At 44.5% G+C, this 20,163-nt stretch overlaps 1 protein-coding gene across 16 annotated transcripts in view; it reads right to left on the bottom strand.

The window, feature by feature from the left end:
* Nucleotides 1–4,473: 4,473 nt before the first annotated feature.
* Nucleotides 4,474–20,163, bottom strand: part of Tpd52 (tumor protein D52) — an 80,929-nt gene continuing 65,239 nt past the window's right edge. For 4 of the 16 annotated variants that reach the window (XM_063281536.1, XM_063281545.1, XM_063281542.1 and 1 more), the window contains 6 exons: nucleotides 18,913–19,061; nucleotides 15,889–15,990; nucleotides 14,839–14,865; nucleotides 8,827–8,868; nucleotides 7,556–7,604; nucleotides 4,474–6,219 (listed from right to left, as the gene is read on the bottom strand). In XM_063281536.1, coding sequence (XP_063137606.1) covers nucleotides 6,097–6,219; nucleotides 7,556–7,604; nucleotides 8,827–8,868; nucleotides 14,839–14,865; nucleotides 15,889–15,990; nucleotides 18,913–19,061 — 492 coding nt within the window. In that variant the 3' untranslated portion in view covers nucleotides 4,474–6,096. 16 annotated transcript variants of the gene reach the window in all.

Genomic DNA, 20,163 nt, shown 5'->3' with positions numbered 1-20,163 from the left:
GGACGCCATGGAGAGAGCGCATGCCTCGCATGGGAAGCAGTGACACTGCAGCTGCTGTACCCCACGGTCTTCAGAGGTCTCCTTGGTTATCCTACTGGAGTTGGAAGCCCCAAGCTCTAAAGCACCTCCGGTGCCTTTATTATTCAGCACTTTCGAAAGTGTCATGCTTGAGATTTGAAATCATTCTTTGTGTTCGCCCTCCAATTTTGTAAACTCCAGGAAGGAAGAATATTGCCTTTGCAAATCGGCACAAAGTCGTTCATAAAACTGGTGGTAGGTCTGTCCTGGGCCACTTCTGTTGCCAGTCACCTGCATTACAAAACCCAACAGAAGTTTTATCCTGGCTAACTACCATCATTTCCCATGAATTAATCCTCAGAATATGCCCAGGCGTAGCACTTCCATACCCCCATCCCCAAATACTTGATATTTATTGTTTGTTTCTCCCCAGTATAAATCCCCATAATTTGTCCATCCACTTCAGAATCAAACCTAACACCATAGTTGCAAAAGTGTTTGACTTTTAGGTGGACCCCTAATAATCAACCTACAAATTACTAAATCTGAGGGCAGGTGTCACAAAAATATCCTTTGTGCTCACTAAGTAGTTAGTTGAGGGTGACCTTCAACACCTGCTTCTCCCTGAATGGTGGGACATTACAAGCACTGTCACTACCACAGCCAGGACAGAACCTCTTTTATGTCTTTGACATATGTTGATCCCGAAGGTATATTCTGATCATGGAATGGTGCATAATTTTATGCATCACTTAACACTCACCATTACTTTCAGTAGGAGCCTGAGGTAGATTCCACTCCAGGTGAGATCTCACACTGCACACGTAAACCCATTTCTGCTGACAGTTAAGTGGATTCTCGTCGAAAATGTCCATCTATGGCTATCACTACATTCAGCTCCTTTTGAAAACAGTGTGGCAAATTGTAGAGCATAACCAGTGACATTTAAGAGCCCTCAGCAGCCCCAAGTCAGGAACTTTCATCTTGGGCAATCCTGTACCCAGTGCTGATTTGGTTTTCCTACTTAGGAAAGCAAGCTGACCACCGGTGCCAAGTTTAAAGAACTGCTTTGCAAACTTAATATTGTATCACTTCAAGTGCTTGTCCAGCATGGCAAGGCCCTAGGTTCCGTCTTCTGCATAAGTCCCTGTGCATCTGGATGTACTGAACAAATGAGGCCCTACCTTTAAATCCAACAGACATGTTATATTCATGTTGCCTGAGCTGGTGGATAACCCTGAAAGGCTGGCAGCGCTATAGGGGTGGGGTTTGTTACTGTACACTCTCAGTCTTCCTGTTGACAGGCTGTTTAGAGTCTCAGTCTCATCTTGAAGCCCCCAATTTACTTAAAGCATCAAATGAGAGATTAGAAAAGTGAGGATGCATAGGGCAGTGGTGATGTACAACCTGAGTCCAAGCCCTCAAGAGGAAGAGGCAGGGGGATGCCTCTGAGTTTGAGGCCAGCCTGATCTACAGAGAGTTCGAGGACAGCCAAGGCTATAACAACAAAATCCTGTCTCAAAAATACTAAAGTGAAGAGGAGGAGGAGGAGGAGGAGGAGGAGGAGGAGGAGGAGGAGGAGGAGGAGGAGGAAGAGGAAGAGGAAGAGGAGGAGGAGGAGGAGGAGGAGGAAGAAGAGGAGGGAGGAGGGAGGAGGGAAGAGGGAGGAAGGAGAAGAGTGGGTACTCACAGTAAACCATTTTCATTGGAATTTCTCTACACAGTGGAGTGAGCTCATCTGAGAAGCCCTGGGTTGCCAATAAAAAGCCTAATGCCAAGTTTGGGACACCTCCCCTCAAATTGACGGTCAGGGTTTTCCTGGAGACACCTGGCCCAATAGAGATGACTGTCCCTGCTCTTGTCTGCCTATTGGGACACGGCAGTGAAACTACACACACTGACCCTAGACTATGGAGAAATCAAGTTGGCACTGGCCATGCTAGCTCTATGTACTAGAACTGTGCCGTGCAGGCTGCTGACAGACAGGAATCATCAGCTTTACCTAGCTGTAACCCTGTGAACTCGAATAACCGCCATAGCAAACATGGCCAGCGGGGCAATGCTGGCATGCATGTCATGTGGGTAATCAAATACTTCTTAGACTTTTAAGACCTGCTCCACAGGAGGTGAAACCAATCTGGTTCCTGGAGATCTGGCCAAAAACTATGATTTTGCTAAACAAAAAGTTTGCTGTTGGAGGTAGGGAGGTAGAAGCAAATCAGGGAGGAGTTAAGGGGGAAAGTCAATGCATAGAATTAAAAGGTATGCAATCCTTTAAGATACTTATTTTTCAAACTGAAGTAGTGAGGAGATGGGGACTTTGAGCTAGGGGTCAACCTGAGCTGAGTAATGGGATCCTGTCTCAAAAACAAAGCGTGTGGTGGAGCATGCGTGTGATCTGTGTCTGGTGGATGGAGGTGGGATGGTCAGAGCTTCAAGGTCACCCTTGGCTACATAGCAAGATGGAAGGCAGCTTGAACTATATGAGACTGCCTCAAAAATGAATGAATGAATGAATGAATGAATGAAATAAAAAAAGAAAAAACAAGTGAGTAACAGGAGGGATGTATCTGCAGTTTTGCCTATGCAAGCACCAACAGGCATATACTAACTGGAGTGGCAATACCGCTGCTCCTGTGTGTCTTCCTACTAGCTCCATTAAAACACTTCAAGTTGTTAATATCTACTGTAAAAGTGTTCATGGCAGTTAGCAAGGAAAATGAATAAAACATACTTCAAAGCCCTGATCCCACCCATTGCCCTCATCTACCAAGTTGTGGCATCAGCAGCACTACACACACCTAACGCCACCCCCAAGACCACCAGTGTGCTAAAGGGTGTTACTAAAACCTTCATATTAAATAGCTCTTGGGGCTGGAGAGATGGCTCAGTGGTTAAGAGCACTGACTGCTCTTCCAGAGGTCCTGAGTTCAATTCCTAGCAACCACATGGTGGCCACAGCCCTCTGTAATAAGATCTAACGCCCTCTTCTGGTGTGTCTGAAGACAGCTACAGAGTACTTTTTTTTTTTAAGTGGCACTGTCTTGTATTATCTGTTCTTTTTAATCATCAATCCAAGTAGAATAGGACAGACACTAAAACCAAGGACTAATCTCTGGTCAGATGTCTCTTCGCTATGGGAAAAAAATCCGGCCTGTCAGCTGGTCTTAACTATTCAAAAAGACCTGGAGAGATGGCTCATCAGTTCAAACTCCATACTACTATACTCTCTAGAATGACCAGGTTCAATTCCCAACACACACACCTGACATAACTCCAGCTCCGGGACAACCTTTGTCTCTGCCAGAGGCACCTATGCTCAATGCACATAACCCTTACATACGAACATAATGACATGTCTTAATTTAAAAGAAAAAAATCTAAGGAACACAGGATCCTGACAGTCACGTCACACTGTGTCTCCTCCAGCACACTTTGGCTGACAGGATTCAATGCAGCTGCCCGCTGGCTGGCTGCTGGCTGGCTGCTGGCTGCTGGCTGCTGGCTGCTGGCTGCTGGCTGCTGGCTGGCTGGCTGGCTGAGTTTGTTGCTTCACTTTGCTGTTTTTCATGTCAGGATCTAAAGAGTTTGGGAGAAGTTGCAAAGACGACTGACTCACCCTTTCCTGAAAGAGGGGCAATACATAAAAAAGAATCCGTACCCAAATTATAGTTTTTATTGCTTTCGGACACGTCACAGAAAATAGTGCGTACCTTAATTAAAAAGATCCAGTAAGAGTTCAAACCTTTGCTGTATTCCAAAAAAACGGTTGCTGAGATCAGCTTGCAGGTGATGAGTTCTCTTTTTTATTCATTTCCCGGGTTCTAAACTATTAAGAATTCTTGCTAATGTCCCACCGACCCTCAAGTTAGGGAGCACTGCTTGTGTAAGGCCTCAGAGCTCGTCCGTTGTTACGTTTATGCCTTAAACAGCTGAGATTTCATGAATACCTGAGCTTTCTCTTTTGCTGTTCTCCCAGCCTACAAGCCTACAGCGCAAAGCCCAGTCGGAGGCCCCCACCTCTCTGTAACATTTCTGTTAATAGCTGCTTCTCATTTCCTCGTATCTGTGAACTTACAGTGAATCTCCAACAAATATTCCAGATGTATGCGAATATCCTAAAACTCCCACTTACTTTTCTGAGTTAGTCCTTCATTCTGTAACGTCTTTGGTGAGACAGAGCACCTTCCAGTAGATTGAGTTTCTAGATGAAGTGTGGGAAGAGTTCCTTTCATGCTCATCCCCGAATTTCTTTGTACATTCCTTCCCCTCCCTCCGCGACGCTCATACCCCTTTATCCTGATATGAAAAGTCTCTTTACAAAATATGAAGATTCCTTTAAAAAGAAAAACTGCCATCTTCCTCTGTTTTTGCCTGGTTACAAATACGGGGTAGGCAGCCAGGAAACAATCTGTTAACAAGATGTTGGGAAGAAGGGGGAAAAAAAAAGACTAATTGGTAGAAAAATCATTGTATTGAATAATCACAATATTTCTCTATAGACAGATCTCTACAGTTCCAGTGCTCTAGGGAAATGCTTCCAGAATACCAGTTGATTTCAGAATACAAGCTTTGTCCAGACCACTGTCCACTTAATAAATATTGAAACCTATACTACTGAGACTCAGACTTTATTAAGATTTTCACATATAATAGAGCATAGTTTCCATTGCATCCAAGGAGCAATCAGGGATGGCAGCATGTCATTTTGTAACAACTGTCACTGTGGCTTTTCGATTCTGGTTTGCAGAAACCTTATCCTCAGTTAAATCTAGTCATGCTTTTAAGAAATGCTTTAGGTCACTCCAAGCTTGGCAATTAACATTTGGCATGAACAAGGGTAAAACCAGCACAATAGAGAACAGACACAACCTCACAGGCCATAAACACACACAGCAAAGGAAACGGTAGTGGGTCAGTAGTAACCACAGCTAATAGAGGAACTCAGCAGAGACATCTGGAAGCTTCGATTCACAAGCCCGACAGTTCTCAAAGTGGGAACAATGTCTACAGTGCAGTTCACAGTCACAAACACACCGAGAAGTACAGCATGAGCAGCTCATCCGTGTCAGCGCGTCACAGCCTTCCGAGTTATCAACACCACCTCAGTATAAAAAACATTCAAGTTGCATTTCTCATACAACTGTCTGTGCTTCCTGGAGGGTGTTAAATGGAGTTAATGGAGGGAGTAGTTTCCCCTAAGGTGAATTATTTTAGCATTTCTGTAGTTGTATAGCCTTGTGGGATTTCTATAGTTGTACAGACCTAAAGACTTTTTAGACTTTCAGAATTATGAGTGAGAGTATGGGAACACTCCAACTTACTGTAATATCACACACTTGACTCACAATGCTATTCTGTTAATTTACCTAAAATTAAATTTTAAACTTGTAAAAAATGCATAAGAATGGTATAATAAATAACCGATACACTGAAGTAGACGCAGCTACAAGTGACAGTTACCAAGGGGGTGGGGGTGGGTGCCCACACTCACGACAGTGGCAGTTTGAGTGTCTGCATGTTGTGCACTTACAGAACTACTGACATGCACACACACCTGTCTACTTTACTCTGGTGTCTTCAGAAACCCAAGATATGGTCCTCTTATAACTGTTTATCCAAAAGAAAAAAAAAAGATGTAGCTAGTAGTCTCTCCTTTGAAAGTAATGAAATAACTCCAAGACTTTTAATAACCAGAATTTAGAAAAGGACAGTATTCGTTAGAAATTGATTAAGTGTACAGAGATCCAAAAAGAATGATTCAAAGCATAGCAAAGAAAGATCGACGTAGACTCCAGATGGAAAGTGATTTGAAAGAGCACAGTGGTTGCCTGCAGGGACTACCAGAGGCTATGGTGCTGTCTCCTTTACAAAGGGCCTTCCGCAAGCTAACGGGCGTTTCCCTGGAGTGGAGGGGAAGGTGGTTTCACTTGGTTTCATTCACAAACTATTTGGTCAAAGAAATAAGTAAAGCTAAATGAAAGCACATCTGGTAGAAATCTGCAGTCGTGAGCGTTGTCAAGATGTGCTTGGCTCTCGCAGCACCTGGCAGTGGGCAGCAGGACACAGGTCGGCAGCTCAGGGGCTCTCTGTCGTCTGTTCTGGAGGTGGCTCCGTGGTTGTGGTACTGGTAGCGTTCGCTGTGGAATTCAGGACTTCTCCAAAGTCGCCACCAGCAGGCTTGGCTCCTCCTACTTTAGACTTTTTAGAAAGTGTGAAACAGAAAAAGACATCATGAAACAACGTTAACTGCCTCTGCAGAAAGGAACTCCCAACCTATTTTCATGAGCACACGGGCCTTCTCCCACTGGATTTTTATCTCTCAGTAAGCACACCCTGCCTTCCTAATAGAAGATACTTTTAAGAATAAGTGACCCTTCCAATATTCTGAAAGACTAAACTAAATATGAGTTTTAAAATGTATTTTCTTGAATATGGTCTGACTCTGTAGCCAAGGCTGGCCTTGAACTTATCACCTTGCCCAACAGGCTCATTTATGTAAAATAATAATAATAATAATAATAATAATAATAATAATAATAATAACAACTAATCTGTTCCAACTATACCCACTATACCCAACTATACCTATATCATTATCAGGACTATCAGATAAAGAAATGATCACATGGGCTACACACAAGTACTACAGAATAGAACACCAGGAGCTCCATCACTTGGCTATCATTTGTGATTCTAAGAGCTGCTAAAGTTTTCGTTTGCTTGGTTTTGTTTGGTTTTTGGTCTGGGTGTTTTTGTGACAGGATATCACTCTGTAGCCCAGGCTAGCATCACACTCTGGGCAATCCTCATGCCTCAGCCTCCAAGTACTGGGATTACATGCATGAGCCACCATTCCCAATTCCCAGAGTTGATGATTTTATAATCACCTTGGAAATAATGCAACTTATAAAGCTAATCGTTATGAAAGGATGTGCGCCTCCAATGGAGGGACTAACGGGCGTGGGTAGGATCAAGATATATTTTATAATGTGTGAAACTGCTGAACAATAAATAAACATCCTTAAAAATAGTAAAATGACAGTGACGACTTCATGACATTCATGAAATCAATGCGGTAACAGAATTAATTATCCAAAAATTAAAGATATAGTGGCCAACATAAGGCATATGTAAACACACATCATATACAACAAAGACGCACAATATTCAATAGCAAAGGAAAATGTTTGGGTGGGTTTCAAAGCATAACAGCTCAGACTGTGTGGAAAATCTAACTTTTCAATATTTTGTGCTTTCTAGACAAAAAAAAAAAGCTAGAGCAAATTTTGTACAGCTATAAGACTATTTGAAATAAAGCAAAGGTCTGAAGAACTGTTATTTTAAGTTATCCATTCCCTGTGTAGCATGCTACAACACATGCTCAAAAGCAACAATACCCTATGAAAACGTGTAGTGTCCATTAGGGAAACGCAGAGTACGAATCTTAAAGTTCACTATAGCTTGATGTCAGTAGCGCACAGCAGAGAAACCTAAGGCACCAGTGTGTCGTCAGATCATTCACCCCTTTACTTGCCTTTAAGTTTTCAACTTTTTCTTCAAATGACTTGAAAGTTGGAGAGTTTCTATGAAGACAGAGAAAACAAGTAAAATTACAAAGACTGTGAAAAAGTCCGCATTTTCTCACTGCTGCTGTTCACAATCAGCCATAGGGCAGGCAGGAACTTCTCTGGATGTGCGTGCACAGGGGTCAGCATGTACACTTACCATGGCAGACCAGCTTCTGAGCTGTCTGCTTTTATGTTCATGAAGATGGCTACTCTGAGATATGAGGGATGCTGTCCTACAGACATGTACAGAAAGAAAGAAGCTAGGCAAGACCAGCTCCGTCATTCCCTTCCCTAACAATGCATCAGAATGCAAGGAAATGCCACCAGGAGATGCCCTGGACCCAGGCCCTGTGCTTTAGAACTCTGGTTTAGCAACTCATCTTGCAAGGTGTGAGCACACACCACATTATCCGGACAAGCAAACTGTGTGAGGTTCCCTTACCAGGACCTCAATTCCACGGACCATAGTCAGAGAAGAAAAGGACCAAAAGAGATCAGAGAGCTCGGAATCTTACGTTTCCTCCACACTTTGGGCCTTTGTCTCTCACCCATGGGATCTTAAATACCCACCCTGTTACAAAGATAAAAGAGCGCAGAGTAGAACATGGGCAACAGTTGTTCCCATGTGCCCATCCCCACCCAACCCCCACCCAGGCCAGGTGCAGCTCTCAGCTCCCTAGGAAAATGAATTCTCAGGCCCCACATCTGTTATGGATTCAGAAATCCTAGGGGTGAGTTCAGCATGCAGCACTGAGGCTACCCTTCTGGGTGATTCCGACTAGACTCAAGTCCAAGCTAAGGATAATACAGTTAGGCTCTGCTAGAGGCCCACTGATGGCAGCTGGCTCTAAAGGCCACTTGGGGTGGCAGGGGCAGAGTGGGGGTGGGGGCTGGGAGGTGAGGGGGTTGTAGCCAAAGCTAACACAGACAAAGAGCCACAATAACCCCGGACCACAAGGGAAGTTTCATTCTGCACTGGCATTATGCTTCCCAACTCAACTGCTTTCAGGTAAAGATTTTATAAAGTGAAATTGAAATAGTAATTCTTTAAGAAAAAAAAGAATTTTGCATTTTGGATCTCATGAATTTATCCCAACACTGAAGAACACTAACTGCAAACTCAACAGTGTTGAACACACAGCGTGTTAGAGGTGGACTTTTACTTCTCTACTCAGTGGCTTGGGTTAAACATCCAAAAAAGAAACAGCAGGGAGCACCTTGTAAAGACATACTTTACCTCATAGCAGGCATGCTAATCGAATGCTGAATGGAGCGGATACTGAGAGGCAGCGATAAAGAGAGACAGAAACAGGTTAGTATACCGTGGCCCGACATGAGAAGATCACCACACTGTCTGATAAATAAAGCTTCCTGACAGTTCATTGTCTTGGCACTGTGAACAGTGATCTGCTTTTTGAGGTGGGAGGGAGATGCCAAAGTTATTCCAAAGGAATTTACTTTTTGAGCCACTTATGAGCCAAATGCATCAGAATCATTATGAGACATCATCATAAGACAGGCCTGCCCTCCCCTAACACTGGAAAAGCTATGAGGCTGTGCCTTCCTGGCTCCGCGTGGCGGCAAGGCTCAGGAAAGAGATGCTAATCAGAGGTAACAGCAGAAAACCAGGATTGGAGCGTGGGTCTTTAGGAGTCCTGACTGAGTGTCCATCACCTCCCCTCAAAAGTGTTGTGGGTGCACACACACGTGTGTATGTACATACACACACACACACACACACACACACACACACACACACACACAAGCAAGCCCTGAAGGGCCCCACTGGCCATCCTTCTTTAGGTATTTGTTTCTAGGCTGGAACAGGCTGGTTTCTAAATCTATCAGCCATTTGACGACTCTAAGTTATTACAAACTCCACAGCACTCCTTAGCAATAACAGTAGCTGCTCTTCAGTAAGAGACAGTTAACACTGATCTCAAGACTTCCTAGAAGACATCAAAGTACCACAGAGCTCTCCATATTCTGGGGTTCGACTTCTACCCCACAAGAGCACATAAAGCTCACCGACAGACAAAGCTTTCAGCCTGCTCTCCCAGAGACTTCCCTAGACATCAGCTCACCGGCTGAAAAAGATCTTCATTCTTGGGCTTCTATTTTGGTCACTAGCATAGATTTTTTGGTAAGTAATCTTTCCTTTGGGTAAAGCAAACAGTTTATGTATAAATCCTCAATGACATTTAAGAGTTTGTGTGTTTACTACTGAGTTTCATCGATGACTGTTTTTACAGATGGCGACGTGTTAGGTCATCAAATCTACCTGGATATTACTACGCAGCTTATGATCCTGATGTGCAGCAGACTAGGAAAACTGTAGTAAAAGTCAGGACACCTTGGTACAGTGCTCTCTTATGTCCCAGAGTACGCGCTCCACCCTACAGAAGAGGTGCGTGCTGTGCCTGCACTAGAAGAAGAAGTTAACTGTTCTTCTAGCTGATCTTGTAAAGCATACTGTTCCCACAATTGGAGGCCATAGGTTAATGAAAAGCAATCCTTCGAAATTCTTAACAGAACTTGAATCCACCTTGGGCCCTTCTGGCAAAAAAATAAAAAATAAAAAACAAAAAACAAAAAACAACAACAACAAAAAAAAAAAAAAAAGAAGCCCAGAAGAGCTACACACTCACAAGACACCTATGACCCTAACTCCTATGACAGATCAATGGACATCACCCACCACTTCTAGCCCACCGTCAGTCTGCACTGTTGGCACTGTATGGAATGTGGTAGTTGTGACAAGATCAACAGCCTGAAATCAGACAGGAAGTGGCCATCGGGGTGGATCTCCGAGCTGGAAAGCCACACCAACTTAAAGGCTGTGGGGGAATGGTTAGAGCTCACAAGAGCCGAGAGAAAGTCTGTTTCCAGGAGGGGAGAGATGGAGCCCAGGCAGGGTTAGGAAGGAGGGAGAGCCAGCCAGGGAGGGAAGAAGAGGGCCAACTTGCAGATTTCCTAAGTTTCCAGCACCATCTCAGTCCCCAAGGCTTTGAGTAGTCGGCTGGCTCGAGTGGGGCTGGGCTCGTCTCTCCCCACTCTTTGATCTACAAAACAGTTTTGTATTTATGCCAAACATTCTCTTTTTGCCCTAAGTGAAGGCACATCAGTTTCTGTTCTTCAACAAAAACACTCCTCCCTAGAATGCTCACTTCAGGAGAAGCCTCTGGCCACAGAAGGTGAGGAGTGGCCAAAAATAATCCACTTAGTGTTCATGGGATTAGCACATGGTTTGATGATATTAACAAAATGAGGAGATATGTGGGAAAAGGCTGGTTTTAAAAGTCACAGACAAATCTAGTTACTATGCCTACCCTCGTGTAAAAAGGTTTATTTTCCTTCCAGGGGATGGGTTCTCGGGGCAGCGCACAAGCTAGCACATGTTAAGTATGCTGAGACAATACAGAGGAAAAGGCAAAGGACCTGTTTATAATGAGGCTTATTCTGTATATTAAAAAAAAAATCACTGGGCTGAATTGGAGTACATTTCTATAGCTATATTTCACAATTAAAAAAAAACATTTAAAACAGGAAGAAATTAATTGCTAGAGATAGCTTTGAAGTCAAGGTCTCTGCAACCATCTTGGGGGAAGAACAAGGAATACACATCAGCTCCAGCCTCATTCCATTATCTAATCCCAGCTCCACTCACAACCAGGTAGAATTTCCCATGGGTTGGCGAGGCTGCACCGGGGTTGGGGGGGGAGCAGCTGTTCTTTCATTTCTGACTCCTCTACACAAAGTTATACAAAGCTTCTTCAACTGATGTATCGTCTCCACTTTTGTCCAAAGCTGACTACAATATGGAACCTTCCACAGCAAAAAGCCAAAGTCACCACTTAACAGACAGACTATAGGGACCGATCACATCTACAAAGCAAAATCTATGAAAACGCTCCCAACTTGATCTGTAGCCCTTGAAGCAGGACTCACGACTAGGTATCTCCAAACACTGGGAGGACACACAGTAGAGCAAATGGCTAGATTTCTCTGCAGGCTTCACAACCACATACTCACTCTTACTTTCCATAACTCTTTCTCTTTAAAAACCTGAACTGGTCTTTTTCTTTTTTTTCTAGATTCTGATACTATTATTTAAGCTTTCCATCTCTCATAATACAGAGCAAGGAAGAGAAAGGAAAACTGCAGAGAAAGAGCAACGGCTGATGTGCCTGCGACAGGGCAGGCGCGCCTGTGAAAGCAGTCCCACGCGGCTCCCACAATGTCTTCTGACTTAACCAATACAAGAGCAAAAGTGCCAGGCACTGCACCAATAAGCCCCAAAACAAATTTTTAAAAATTGAGATGTATACACAAGCATTCATTTGAAAGGAAAATTCCTCGTGAAGTAAACACTAAAAGAGTTAAAGATTAGCATTTCTAACATAACAAGAAATGAAACAATGAATCATCCCCGGATGCTGAGACCATGGCGCAGGTTTCAATGTAGCAGTGGTTAAAAGGAGAATGTTCTTGTAAAGGATTTCCCCACATTATAAAAGCATGACTCAAATGTGTTGCCGGTCTAGAAAACAGCAAAAAATAAACGGTGGAAACATACACGCTACTTTTAGGGGTGCTCTATGATTACCCCAGGGGCCTCGTGGGTCAGTGTTCACTACCTGGTCCCACCAGGAAACCAGCTTGGCTGAGCTCTTACTTCCAAGCCCTCCAAAGCACCGATTCTCATACCTTCTTCCCACCCCGCACACGATCTCTCCTCTCTCTCCTTCATTGTCTCTCTCCCACCCCTCTTCCCTAACCTAGACAAAGTATTATGAATATCTAAATCTCATTAAGTTTATCATGTTTAATCTTTGAATTTGCAAAAAGCAGTGCATCTCTTTCTACATCCCAAATCACTAGTGTGTGTTTGTCACACAAGAGGTGTTCGGAAGAAACTGTTAATGGGGTTAACCATCTGCTTCAGAGTAGTTGGTAAAAGGGATCTCTGGAGTCCACCCTCTTAGCTCTCCACTCCAACCCCCAGAAGGGGTCAGGTTGCCAGGGCTCAGTAACAGCCCTATCTCCTTGGGTGGTTCCTGGAGGAATGTGGTCAGAATTTGTCTCCATGACCATTATAATCTGAAGGATGTGATTTTTACCAATATGTTGGAAAACACGGAACCATATTAAGTGAGCTGAGCCAATCTCTGATCTGTAAGAATTACGAAATTTAAAGAAGAATCTTTTTTCCTGTTTCCAAGTTTTCATCAGGAGACTTGATTTCTACATACTGATACACGTTGTTTATTTGTCAGTAAAACAAAGACAAGCATTGACAACACTCCCTAAAAGTTCACCGAGCATTGTGGGAGAGGGGACAGAAAGAATGTCAGGACTGGGGGAAGGCTGTGAAATGCCATCTTGTTAGCCTGGTACACTAATGGCAATCATGACTCACATGAGCCATAGCTACTGGCACTATGATCTTCACCTTCCTGACAGTCACTACTGCAGGAGAGGGACTTGTGGGGCCCATGCTGGATTATTGGCAGTGAAGAAGCTGGAGACGTGAGGGTGCTGAGGAACAGCCTGATGTGAGCTGCCACCTGAGGCCAGCAAAGTCCTGGCCAGTTCTGCTTCTGAAGACCATGTCTGAACCCATGGCCATGCGGCGGCAGAGGTCTGTGCCAATCTCCACATACCAGGGAACCACCAAAGGGCATACGGACATTCCTAGTCTGGGCTGCTACCTGAGACCATGCTGATGTCCAAGGGCTGAGCAGAGCTGGCCCCACCTCTCACCGGCTATTGTACTGGAAAGAACAGGTCTGCACCTCACCTGGGCAGCAATAGAGCCGGCCCTGGTGGCGGGCTCTGCCTTTGGGTGGGGTGGGGTGGGCGTGAAAGATATGTCCCTCCACACCAGCACACCAGCACACCTCTGTGCATCAGGCCAGAGAGTTTGCCCTGAGGTCATGAGAACAGGAGAGTGGCCCCCAGCCCTCTTCTGGGCAAAGCCCGAGAGCAGGTCCCAGTGGCACAGACTAGGGAGAGCCAGTGGGCTGATCAACTCAGCTACTAGGGACAAGATTCAGAGCTTGAGTTGGACCACCCTGTATGTACCCCATCTATGAACTGCTGGAGCCATGAAGGAGCCAGTCCTGCAGGTCCGAAACTGCAGTATCTGATGACACACAGAACAAGATGCCTGAGACGAGTTCAGGTAAGCACTGATGATGTAGCAGAAGCCGTGACCCAGACCAATGACTCACTGCAATGAACAAGCAGTGTGGACAAAAGGGTATGCTGTGGGACACACTGGGACACACTTCGGCTTTCATAGCGAGATTTTGTTTTGTGTTTTGTTTTAGTGGGGGAGGATGCAGGGGCAGAGGGCAGATACAAAGACACGGGGACTGACTGGGATCGGGATACATGATGTGAAATTCACAAAGAGCCAATAAAGAGTTTAAAAAAGATGAAGAAAAACAACGGGAAAAGAAAGACGGGGGGAAAAACAAAACAGTAGCTGCTGCTCGATGGGCAGCAGTGACAGCAAGGGTCCCCTAAGATGATGCTGTGCACCACTCGGAAGAGAGGTGGAGATCCAGATACCGTTCCTTTAAGCATCTCCCACTCGTCTTCTCCAATGCCTACATATAGAACCAGAGTCTGCACAAGGGGGGAGAGGTGGGCTCAGCATCCAGGACTCCTACAGGTACGACTTGACCTTTTCAATACCCCTTTCCCATTGACAAACCATACCTTGTATGTTTAAAGAAAAGTTAGTGGGGAAATAATAAAACAGTAAAGTATGCTAATAAACCATTGGTAAGATCTCACACGAAAAGAGTACTGTAACCTTAATAAGACGGACGCACTAATACACGACAGTGCACATGCAGTCTATTATATTATACAATAGGACCCGTGTGAAGAATTCCAATATCCTTACAAAAGCATCAAAACCAAACAATCAGACATGAAAACGGAGAAATTCTGTATGCCATGGTAAAACTGATAATAATAATAATTATTATTAAAACTTCAAAAGTCATTTCCATATCCCTTGTGCCACGGTGTCAAATTTTTCCTTCAAGTGGTTCGTTACACATGGCATACAAGAAACCCTCCATGGGAATTAGAAGGCACGCAGGCGGAAGCCACTGTGACTGCAGGAAGATCCCACAGAGGACACACAGGCGCGTCCACAGAGGCAGCACATCTAACCTCGCACACTCATCTCGCACGACTGCCAGACAGCAGCAAGGGTTCAAACTCTCCTTACCTAAATGAATGTGAGAAAGCTTGCAATCTGTAAGAAGCCAGAGGAAGCATTAAAACAGAAAGGAAGTTCTGACAGATCTATCACCATTAAATAACCTACTTTCATATGGCTGCACGGTTTACACAGCCCCTAGAACATTACAGCATCAGTCAACATTAAAAGAACCCAGCAGGTGCCCCTCTCTCAGGAAATGTGTCCTTATGATAGTAAGTTTATAACAATGTAGCTCTCAAATATAATGCATGAGAAGATGGATTTTAATAGACAGTATAATGTACTGATAGAACCAACTGGTTCAACTAACAAAATTCTGGTTGTAAAACCTATGTTTCTCCACAAATAGAGCTTACAGACTCATGCAATCTAGGCATAGAAAGAGACAAACAGAAAGTGTGCACACCAACACAAGTACAGCCGATGTCAGCCATGTTGACTATGCTCAGCTCTATTCTAACCGCAGGGGTAGATGGAAGAAGCACAAAAGCACCATGAAGTGGTTTTACCAAAACGACAAGAAATTCTGCAAACTAATCTCAAATACAAAAGCACAATTTAAAAAAAAAAAAGGAAACTCAAAATCAAGACCTGAGCCTGAGCACGAACGTAAGTAAAGCTTATGGGTTAGTACGAACTGGTGCTCACATAAGCACCTTGGAGCCAAACACACCATGACACACAAATGTCACACACAGACAGCGAAGCTGAGCGTGCACTTCAATGCTCTTGCACTCCTCTCCAGAAAGGTACCTGGCTCTGCCCACAAACCACAGACGTACTTGTATGCAGGATCAGAAGGACTGAGACGCAACAGTTTGCAACCAGAATTTTTCAGCAGCCCTTAAAGGGGCTCACACGATGCTCGTTTTGGAGGTTAGAGCATTAGGCCTTGAGGAATTCAGGCAAGCATTCCAGGCCTTGAAGGAGTACTCTCCCTCTCTGTAACAGAGGACAACCCAGCAGCACCCAGACCCAAAGGCAGGGAGGGACAGCAATCAGTGTACAGTCCGGTTTGCCACAGGACTCAGTGAGAGAGAAAAAAGGCACGCATACTTTACGTCTTCCAGCTTTTTGGTGATGACTGAGCCAACCGATGAAAATGCAGCAGAGGCCTTCTGTCCGGCCTGCGATAGGGTTTCCGATGTCTTCTTGTATCTATAGTCAATTAAGAATGAACAGGGGGAAAAATGTCAGCTAGGCTTTTCTGTAAATTCTTTCCAGTACAGTGTTCAGCTGTGGAAGAACTCAAGAACAGGACAGTTTTAAGAACTTCTAGCATTCTCTGAAACCACCAGGGCAGTGACAGTCCCGCCATCATGTTTTTCTGGTGCTCTGGATAGAGGCAGAGAAAGGAATGGACTGATCAGTTAGGGTGGGGCTGGCAAAACTCAAGTGTCCCTGCCCCTGCCAAAAAGAAAAGCTTCACACACATTAAAAATATCTGTAAGGCCAGGGCCTGGGCAAGCAAGTTGGTCAATAAAGTGCTTGCCTTCCAAGCTCAAGGATCTTACTTTGAGCCCCCCAGAACCCAGAACCCATATAGGGAAAGCTGGTCACGGTAGCTCTGGCCTGTAATCCAAGTATTGGGAGAGACAGACAAAAGGGCCCCAACTTCACTGGCCAGCCACTCTAGCCAATCCAATGAGCTCCAGGCTAGAGAGAGAGACCCTGCCTTAAAAAATAAAGAGCAAAACAAACAAATGAAACAGCAGATGGCTGGCCCCTGAGGAACTGCACTGAAGCCATCCTCTTCCTGCCACACTTGCTCAGACATAAAGACACAGAGTAAGATTCTCTACAGAAACAGGACTGAACTTGTGACTAGAGACAAAAAATGCTGCAGGCATTCTGAGACCAGGGAAATCTTGTGTGGTCACTTCTATACTAGAATGCATTTTTCGGGGCAACCCGAGTCTCTGTTTCCAGGCCACAGTTGCATACATCTGGCTCAGGAGTAAACTATCTTTTCTTTCTTTCTAGAGAAGAGCTGTACTTTAGGGTCAACGGGTTAAAACCAATCATGAAACAAAACTGAATGTGAGCCAAAGTTTGAAAGCTCACCGCCCTTTCACCCTTCTCTACATCAGACAAACAGAGCACAGTGTAAATCCAATTCCCCAGATTGCTTTTGTGATGTTACCACATAGAAAGTGGTCAGAGGCAAAAAGGATAACCCACGTATGCTATAGTATCCAAATGATATGTAATTTAGCTTGCTGGAGCTAGAACTTGACTGACTTTCAATGTATATATATAAGATATCAATACACAAACGATTATAGTATGATATTTACTGTAATACTAAAATAAAAATAATCATTCCACTTCATATCAACCAAACAGAAATGTGGAATCTATCGGAAGGGACAACCCTCTCTGCTGCAGAAATCGGTGCTGGGCATTGTTTTTGCGGACAGAAGATTTTTTTGTTGTGTTTGTTTGTTTTGTTTTCTTTCTTTCTACATCTAGATCAAACACTGGGAACAAGCAGTGCTCCTGGTTAACAGAGCCAGAGATTAGTTCCTTGTATGTTCTCCTCTGCCAACATGAGGAAAATTAAACAAAAAGATGAACACGTGTCCTAGGGACGCAGCTCAGTGATAGAACGTCATCATGTAAGAGAAGACATGGCGTTGGTTGGGTTCAGGGTGAGCTGTGACTGTTGGCATCCACTGGTGATCTCAGAACTATCAGTTCTGTCAGTATCAGTATATGGAGGGGCCTATATCGGGTTTTCCACTCTGCAGGCAGTGTTATTAGTTCTCAGGGTAACCCAGCAGCCTGGGTGATGAGATAACCCCAAATAAGGAACAGGTAAGGTAAGTGACATCTGGAGATTGCAGTCACTCAGAATGGAGGATCAGGATTTGAACTCGGCTCTGGCCATGTGCGGAGATGGTCACTTTTTCCTTTGCTCTAATAGCCCAAGATTCTTCTACCACAGTGTCTCCTCTGTGCTAAGAGTGGAGGCCAGTCCCTTACTTTTTTCCTTTTGTGATCACAGAGATTATGATCCAGCATCAATACTGTGCTGGTGAGGGAGGAGCAGGCTTCTAGCGGTATGTCTGCCTTTTGTGTTTGATCTAGCTTGTGACTTGGCAAAGTTAGGAGACAACAGTGCAGTGAGGCCATCCGTGTCCCACTTGACAGTACTTGATCCTGACCACCTCTTCATCCTCCTTCCTCCTGTACTGGGACTCAAACCTGTGGCCTTGCTCATCAACACTACATCTTCCCTTACATGACCGCTAAGTAACTAAGGGCCAGGTGATATGGTGGTTTGAATAGGAATGGCTCCCCCACAGGCTCATGTGTTTAAATGCCTTGTGGTAGGGAGTGGCACTATGAGGAGGTGTGGTCTTATTGGAGGAAGTAGGATCCAGCTTTAAGATCTCAGATGCTCAAACTAGGCCTAGGGTCATTTTCATTTCTGCTGCCTGTGGATCAAGATGTAGACCTCTCGGCTCCTTCTCCAGCACACTACCATGTTTCCCGAAATGATGGCTGTAAGCTAGCACTGATTAAATGTTGTCCTTTTTAAGAGTTGCTGTGGTCACAGTGTCTGTCTCTTCAGTGCAATGAAAACCCTAAGACGGGTGAAGTATACAGCATGGATACACTGGAGAAGAGATGAGTCATGTATGTCCCAAGCTGTACACAAGATGGCAAGAGCTTTAGTCATGTTACACAAAACAGCATGCAATTTAAAATTTACTCATTTTATCTCTAAAACTTCCCATTTAACATTTTCTGACGGTGTGGAACTAAAACCTAAGGAAGAAGGAGGAGGAGAAGGAGGAGAAGACAACAACGCAGGAAGGGAAAACTATTATCCAACATTCCTGAAACTTGAATACAGTTCCCTCAACCTGTACATGAGATTCTATTTCTTAAAATGTTCTGGAAAACCAAAATTAGAAAGGAATCAGGTACTCTGAAAGAACTGGAAAGAAAAGGCTGTGTGATCCAAAGAAAACCATGGAAACATCCTCACTGCACTCCTCTTCCTCTCCCCAGAGAAAAGGAGCAAAGCAGCCCTTGACACGGTCTGCAATGTGCACAATCCAGGGAACATACGCGTTGGTTGCTGTCACATCTTGCCACCCTTTGGCGATATTCTGCTTGAATTCCTGAAGCGAGGTGATCCCAAGTTTCCGCTTGATCTCCGCAAGATGCTTCTCTTTTGCAGCCAACACTTGGGACAGAGTCTGGATTTCTTCTTCCACCTGTAGATCACGGGGTTGAGGAGGAAACACAGCAAGAGCTCTTCTGTAAACTGTTAAGGACATCAAAGCAAGCCATGGGCTGATGCTATCGATACTTCTGGGGGCGGTAGGTTTGTTCATTTGAGACAAGAGTCTCACTATGCATCTTGGCTGGCTGGAACTCTCTATGTAGACCAGGTTGGCCTCAAATTGAGAGAGATCCACCTGCCTCTGCCTCTAACTCTGCAGTCCTAGTATTAAAGCTGTGTACCAGCACACATGGCTACACTTATTTTATTAATTTAGCTGTCTCTTTATAAACACAGTTGTCTAGTAAGCAGAGTACATAATGCTTTCTCCAGCAGAGCTACTCTGTATGTTGCTGGTTGTCCTGCTCTGTTACCTCAGAAGCTTCGGTGCTTCTCCCTTCTACATGGAAGAAAATACTCAAGTCACCAGAACACCACTGTGCTGACCTCTTTCCTACCAGATGCTTTCTCTTCCACTGGACTTCCTACAAAAGCTGCTGTTATACACTACATCAAGTAATCGCTGTCTCCCACTAAACATGTACAACCAATCTTCTTGTGTATTTCATAAGATTTCATAGTGAATCCATCAAAACCATGGCCATATGGACTAAGCAACGTCTATTAGAGGGCCTTGCACTACACGAATCCCCAACCCTAGAATAGGCATCCCACGGCTCAGGGTTAGTGATGTGCCTGATGAAAGAGGAGCTGGACTTAGCAGACTCTCTTCTAGGAGCCTTTGAAAGGCAAGATAAGGAAGGGAGAAGCTGAAACGATTTGGAGGCAGAAGCACCTGGGTGTGAGTGAGATCATGTGACATGCGTGGTAGGTGCCTAAACCCAAAGGAGATTCCAAAGCCAAGGGGATTTAGGAAAACAACGAACGGCTCTGCTGAGTCAGTTTCAACCAGAAAGTACATCTCCTAAACTCAAGTGATATGCTGTTCAACAATGGCGAGAAGACTAATAGAATCTACTGAGAACAGGAGGGAGAGGCGGAAGGAGGGAGAACAAACAGGAGAAGTACACCAGCACTGAGATGGCATTAAAGGGCAAGTGAGTACAAAATAAAGGAGCGCTCCTCTGGGCTCA

The sequence above is a fragment of the Rattus norvegicus genome, chromosome 2, assembly GCF_036323735.1.
Source record: "Rattus norvegicus strain BN/NHsdMcwi chromosome 2, GRCr8, whole genome shotgun sequence".
Lineage (NCBI taxonomy): Eukaryota > Metazoa > Chordata > Mammalia > Rodentia > Muridae > Rattus > Rattus norvegicus.
Note: the sequence above shows the minus strand (reverse complement) of the source record. Positions and strands in the feature narration are given on the sequence as shown.